Below are 6,988 nucleotides of genomic sequence, written 5' to 3'. Positions count from 1 at the left end.
TATAAAGCCTTAAATCATGATACGAAAGTTAAATTTTCTTGATTATTACTATTGTATATTATTTTACAATTAAGTGTCCAGGTGTGTTTCCAATATTGGAAAAAACATGGTGGCTCTGCTTACTATGACTATTATATTGTAGAATATTGTAAAACCATGTGCTTTATTTTGGTTAATTTTGAAACAAGACATGTAGAATCCATAATTTTGACAAGAAAAGCACAATTTTAAGCTTCGATTTACATGAGCTTGGAGCTGTATGTCACAGATGATTAGTTCAAGATTTGTCAGAAGGTTCAAAATGCTAAAACTCAGGTTTTTCGAGTTTCTGGATCAGATAAATGGTGTAATTTTGGTGTTATTTTTGAGTTTTCAGGGTTCAGAGTGTTAAAGAAAAGTAGGTGTTTTCATTCTATCATTGTTTTTCTTTACAAAACTAAAAAATGCTTTGAAAAGAAATGAGTTGACATTTTGTGGTGATGGTTGTTTCTTTCAGCAGGTTGTTAGTTCCTGTATGTTAAACATGTTGGGAGGATCCATCCATCCATTAATTATCTATACAGCGCTATGATGGTTGAAAACAAACTGTCAAAAATAAACAATATTTCAGCTCAAAGCTCATTTGTTTCTTCTCTCATCCAGCTCGGCTTTAATCAGTCTCGCCTCCGTCCTTCAGTCAGGTTTCTCTGCTCTTCATTTACTGTCAGACAGAAATAAAATAAAGTAAATCAGAGCTGAATTATTACAGACCGAAAGTTCACTGACTGAGCTTTTCAAGCAGGTCCAGTTGTGAAACATAGTTTAGATTAACCTGTAAAGCTCATGTAAAGTCTCCAATGACTCCTAATACTCAGAATTTTCTACGATGGAATCATTGAAACACGTGAACCTTTGTCACAACAAACAGTTTGATTGTTTCCCAAGATTTATTTTACATCTTCTGCTATTTTGACAAAACCTGCTGAGTTCCATCCTGATGGAACCATTTCTTCACCACGTTGATGTGTGTTTGGGCTCATTGTCTGGTTGGAACATCGTCTTTGTTCCATTGACTTTGTGTGAAGCTCCAGGTCCACTGGCAGCAGAACAGAACCAGAGCATGATGCTGCCACCTCCATGCTTGATGGTAGGTTTGGTGTTCTTGGGGTTAAAGGCCTCACCTTCTCTCCTCCAGACATATTTCTGCTCAGTGTTTGTTCCATCTGACCACAGAACTTTCCTGCAGAAGGCCTTTTCTTTGTCCATGTGATTCTACAATTCTACAGTTGCCTTTATCCAAAGCAACGTACATCTGAGAGCAGATACAACACAAACAAGGATCTAGTCAGGAGAAAACACTCTGGATAAGTGCCATAGAACAAGTTCAAGTGTGACAGGGTGTTGAAGCCAATAGCAGGCTGTGTGGGAGGTACTAGGAAAGGTGCTCAGTGAAAGGTGCTCTGCAAAGTGAAGAGCTGGTCTTTAGTCTTTTCTTAAAGACTGAGAGGGAATCAGCTGATTGAACAGAGTTTGGTGACTCGTTCCACCACCAGGGAACTGCAGAGGAGAAGAGTCCAGCTATCGACCTCGGGTCCTGTTGTGGTTGTATCAGGTGTTTTTTTTTAGTTGTGGCGTAGTGAGCGGGAGGGAGTGTAGATCTGAATGAGAGAGTTCAGGTAGGAGGGAGATGTTCTCATTGTGGTTTTGTAAGCAAGTGTAAGAGTTTTGAATTTGATGTGGGAAGCAACTGGAAGCCAGTGAAGCGATCTGAACAGCAGGATGACATGTGCTGCTTTTGGCTGGTTAAAAATCAGATGTGCTGCTGCATTCTGGATCATCTGCAGAGGTTTGACCGTGGATGCAGGGAGGCCTGCCAGTAAGGAGATGCAGTAGTCAGTGTGTGATATTATTAGAGCTTGTACCAGGAGTTGTTGCTGCATGTTAAGACAGGAAAGGTCTGATCTTCCTGATGTTGTATAGGGTGAATCGACAGGACCCAAGTTTCTGGCAGATTTTGTGGGTTTGAGTTGGATTGAATCAAGCTGGATGTTGGGCTGCAAGGTGGCCAGTTGGTAGCACTGTTGCCTCGCAGCAAGAAGGTCGCTGGTTCGCATCCCGTTGGGGGCACTGGGACCTTTCTGCGTGGAGTCTCTCTCTGTGCAGCGTGGGTTCTCTCCAGGTTCTCCGGCTTCCTCCCACAGTCCAGAAACATGCTGAGGTTAATTGGTGATTGTAAATTGTCCGTAGGTGTGAATGTGAGTGTGCTTGGTTGTCTGTCTCTAAGTGTAGCCCTGTGATAGACTGGTTACCTGTCCAGGTGAACCTGCCTTCACCCTGAGTCAGCTGGGATAGACTCTGCCCCCCATGACCCTAGTGAGGGTTAAGCGATGCATAGATAATGGATGGATGGATAGAAGCAGAACGTCAAAGCTCCACTCAAGTCTGCTGCTACTTTTGGCCATTCAGGACTATGACACACCACTTGTTGTCATGGGAGATGTGAACATCTACACAGACAAAGTCCAAGGAAATGACTTTCTGTCACTTATGGCATCTTTTGACCTGAAGCAGGTCTCTGCTCCTCCCACACACAAAGCTGGTAACAGACTTTGCCGGCGACCTTCTAGCTGTGAGGCGACCAAACTGCTTCTGCTTCTAGAGGAAGAACTTCCTTCTCCATCAGCCTCTCAGCTCATGTTGATGTCAGACCCTGTGGACACTGACAGCTGTGTTCCAGCAGCTTCTGATCCATCCAGAGCTGCTTTCTGCTGATTCCTGGTTGACTCTTGATCATCCTGACCAACTTTATAAACTGACCAAGTATGCGTTTATGTTTTTTTCCTGATCGTGGCAGTGACACAACTGCAACATGAACTTTATACGAACAAACTCCTGTAATGATGCAGCCACCTCCATGCTTGATGGTAGGTTTGGTGTGATTGGGGTGAAAGTTTAATTGTGTTTTCTTCCTGATCAAAATTGATAATTCAAGTTGCTGTATGTATATTTTTGACCCATCAGATTTTGTCATCGTTCAAGACAACCTTCAATAAATCTATGAAAGAACCAAAGTACAAGGTTGTTTTTCATGTGTTTCAATGATTCCATCATAGAAAATCAAGAGTTCTAGGAGCCATTAAAAGACTGACATGATACACATGATCTGAACAATTGCATGTAAACTTTTTGTTGACGACTGTACATCATATTAAAGTCATGTCTGAAGAACATCGTTGAAAACCTCAGTGGAACATGTGGTAATAATAATTAACCTGCTTCAGTGAACAGGAACACATCTCCAACTTCAAGTATAAAAACTACAAAAACATCAAGCTGTTCATGTTAAATCTTTCATAATGAAGAAGGTTGACTTCAGACAGATGAGCGATTCTCTCATGTAGCTCAAACAACACAGCAAATATTTCAATAATCAACAAGTTTCCTGCCAGGATCACCATCGTTCTTACCATCTGGATGACAGAATAGACGATTTCCGGCTCTGGTAAACTTGACTCTTTGGCTGCCCTGGGATTTAAGGCCAACGTGGAGCCTGATGATCCAGATTCTGCTTGAAAAACAAATAGAATTCATGTTTTATTTCAAGGTACGAGACATATAATAACCTAAAAAGTAGATATTTGTAAGATGACGTCAACGTAAATGTTTGAATTGTTATACTCAAGACAGATTTTCACGGTTACAGATTTTAATATTATTCTACATTCTACATGTAAATCCACAGTCGTTTATTGGTATTTTGAAGGATACAAAACATGTTTTTTAAAAAAGCATATAATTTGCTGCCTTAATGTGGTCATAACTTTTAAATTAGTTTATTTTTCAAAGCTCCTGTAAAGTTTTTCAATAACATCTAATGCACATCCAACAGTAACTGACAGATCAAGTCCGTATTTGAACCTTGCTTGTCACATAAATTGGAGGTTTTCACAGCTCAGCATGTTAATAAAGTTTATTTTTGAGCATCTCTTTGTGGTTCTGCATCAGTTCAGGAAACACAGGAACTGTGACAAATGGTAGAAAAATGTTTAGTTGATTAGATACGAACCAGGACATCGTGTCTCCATCACAGTGGAGTAAAGGGGCTGAACCGAGGACTCGTCTGCACCTGAAGGTGAGAAAAGGTTAAATATAAATACTGATGCAGACACACTGAAAGGGGTTTTTTGACCCTCGTATGTTCTGTCACTGGTTTTCTGCTGTGGTTTGACTCGAGGCAGCCGCTCAGATGATCTCCTGCATCAGCAGCGTGTGAGACAAAACGTTGGAGGCAAAAATAAATCCAGCAGCTTTCCGTGGTGACAAAACCTCAACTGACACTTTCAGGTCCTTTAACATGAAGTTCTAAGAAGTCGGCCTCCCTTGTGTTCATCATACGTTCAAATATAAAACAAAAATAACAATAAACCTTTGTCTGGTCTCTTCTTTGTGACCACAGCGTAAGTCAAACTGTTCACATCGTCTTCAGCTTCACCTCCAGAGGCTGAAATATAAAAGATATAAAATGTTAGTGAACATCTGCATTTAAACTGACAGAAAAACAAACACAATCCTGTCAGATGTGTCATCTATGAACAAAATAATCCACTTTGATCTCTGCTGCTTTATTATTATTATTTAAGTTTATTAGCATTTATCAGTAAATCTAAACATATTCTTTTTTTTTAAATAAAAATTCTCACCTGCTGAAGCTGCTTCGCCCGAGTTTGATGCTGCTGTTGGCGTCTTTGAGGAAGCTGGTGGAGAGAAAAGCAAAAAGCAAAACCATAAAAATATGAAAAAAAACAAAAACAAAAAAAACCTGCAGTTCAAGAGCAGTGCAGAATATTCTTAAAGGAACCTCAGCAGTGTTTGAAGCACTTTGGATGGATGTTCTTTGTACTCATGCATGACTTAGAAACAGTGAATTTGGTGGAAAAAGTGATTTTTTAGTACCTATGCGTCTCCTGATGTAAATTAATGCGACCAGCAGCAGCAGCAGCAGAACCATCAGAGGAACCAACATCACGACGAGGTCACGAGGATATTCAGGTTCATCATACGCTGGTGGAGAGGTTGTAGAAACGGTATTCGCTGCAACGTTGCAAATGACACTAAACATGGAACTTATCCTCGCTGTCAATCACATTTTTCAAAATGAGAAAGTTGCAAACAAATAAAAAAACCAATGAAACAACTATGAAAAATAGACACAAAAATACTGTCGTTAAACTTGTATTTTTACTTTGTCAAGTTAGAACTCACTTTAATTGTCAAACTAACTACATTTTGTACATTTATAGTCATATCATGTATATCACCTCGACGTAGAAGAGGCTCAACAGGTTCCTCCTGAGCCCTGAGGTTCCTCACCATTTTTGCCACTATTGAGGAACCTGTTGCATTCAAAATGGTTCCTTGAGGAGAGATTCCTCAAAGTAATGTTTTGTGGGGCTCAGGGTTCTATTTTGAACTTCTTCTTCTTCTTCTACTTCCTGTTATTATTATAGTGGAACGTTGTGTCCCCGAAAATAAGAAAAAATGGACAATGTTGTAGATGTTCCTCAATCAAAATCAATTCCCTTTTTAATACTATATATTTAAGTAAACAGAGACCTTGGCATTAGCTTTTGCCCAAATACCCAAAATCTGTCTCCAGAACTTGTATTAATATGTCTGATTTAGTACTAAGTTAGAACCAGTCCTGGACATAAAACCAACAAGTTATCTTGACTTGTCTCACCTCCGACAGCCAGGAAGCTTTCTGGTGACGTTCCAACGCCGGTGATGCTGCACTTGTAAAGTCCTTCGTCAGACTTGGAGACGTTGTGAACCGTCACCTGCTCTGAAGGACTCCCTCTGACGAGGACGCCGTCTTTGTAGAAATCTGCCGCTTGCTTGGTGGAAGTCTTTCTGCTCATGCAGCTCAGAGTCACGTCTCCCTCCAACAAAGGAAGCGCAGGACTGTCCAGGATCACAGGACCAGCTGGACAACATGGAGGAAAGACGAGGTGTTATCTGCAACCACTGATGGACAATAAAACACTGGAGACAATGCAGAGAGGTGAAGACAAAGAAAACATCATGTGAAAATACAGATTAAGAATACAGACTTGGGTGGCACCATGAACAAATTGGGGGGAAAAAAAGGTCTTTCTAACAGTGTTAAAATCTTCTATTAATGCATTGATTTTAAACAAAATGCTGTTAATTGGTGTAAGTTTTGTAAAAATGCTGATTTGTATCAACAAATATCCATAAAGTGTTCATTCCAAAATATTTCATTTGTTAGTTTTGTTGATTATATTCATTTATATTATACTGTAGACAAAGTATTACGTTAGTGGACAAACAGGACAAAGTGGACGAGAAGCTTCGGTTGTTTAAAAGAAAATAAATACAAGAACCTACCAGTGATGGTGATGTTGACGCTGTTGCTTCTCTTTCCAGCTTCAGACTCACACCAGTACTCTCCCATGTCTGTTGGATAAGTTTTAGAAATTGTGCAAGACGTCTTTATGACTTCACATACTGGAGGAAACTCCTCAGTGTTCCTGGTTCCTCTCAGTTTAATGGAACCATCGAATCCATCGCAGTGAAAAGACAAAGACTTGTATTCAAAGTGCTGAAGCCTGTTTGGATCGACTCGAAGCAGAGCTGCACCTGAAAAAGAAAAGTTCAAAAGGATGTGTCTGACAGATGACAGAAAAGCTACATTCAAACAAAATGTACCTTTGGAAGAAGACATTTAGTTTTACATTTAGATGAAGGAAAATATGCTAAAAATAGCATCTTTTCTTTGTTACTCACCAGTTCTGCGAGTATAACCTGACTGAATGTGCATCTCCAGCAGGAATTCAAGCATCACTAGAAAAACAAAACAATGATCCATAAGTTTTGTGATGTGGGAGAGAACAAGAGTTGAAATAAAAGTGAGAAAGCTGAACTCACAGAGCCTGAAGCAGAGAGCTGTAGCCTCCATAGCGACTTGCTGCTGACTGCAGGAGGGTGA

General features: G+C 40.0%; 1 protein-coding gene across 1 annotated transcript; it reads right to left on the bottom strand.

Moving 5' to 3' along the window:
• Window positions 1–393: 393 nt before the first annotated feature.
• LOC103375611 (low affinity immunoglobulin gamma Fc region receptor II-like) lies at window positions 394–6,988 on the bottom strand. Its single transcript, XM_008305928.1, has 10 exons — window positions 6,928–6,988; window positions 6,787–6,843; window positions 6,388–6,639; window positions 5,720–5,962; window positions 4,933–5,070; window positions 4,680–4,733; window positions 4,406–4,480; window positions 4,046–4,105; window positions 3,447–3,547; window positions 394–700 (listed from the first exon to the last, which is right to left on the bottom strand). The coding sequence occupies exons 1-10, from the start codon at window positions 6,956–6,958 to the stop codon at window positions 698–700; spliced, it is 1,014 nt and encodes a 337-aa protein (XP_008304150.1). The 5' UTR covers window positions 6,959–6,988; the 3' UTR covers window positions 394–697.

Source organism: Stegastes partitus, unplaced genomic scaffold, assembly GCF_000690725.1.
Source record: "Stegastes partitus isolate 25-593 unplaced genomic scaffold, Stegastes_partitus-1.0.2 Scaffold2705, whole genome shotgun sequence".
Taxonomy (NCBI): domain Eukaryota; kingdom Metazoa; phylum Chordata; class Actinopteri; family Pomacentridae; genus Stegastes; species Stegastes partitus.
This window is presented reverse-complemented; position numbering and strand designations above follow the sequence as displayed.

Coding starts and splice junctions, on each gene's coding strand:
- LOC103375611 (XM_008305928.1), bottom strand. CDS start 6,958: ATGGAGGCTACAGCTCTCTGCTTCAGGCTCT. Junction 4,734..4,932: donor TTACATCAGGAGACGCATAG/GTACTAAAAAAT, acceptor TCTCTCCACCAG/CTTCCTCAAAGACGCCAACA. Junction 4,481..4,679: donor GGGCGAAGCAGCTTCAGCAG/GTGAGAATTTTT, acceptor TTTATATTTCAG/CCTCTGGAGGTGAAGCTGAA.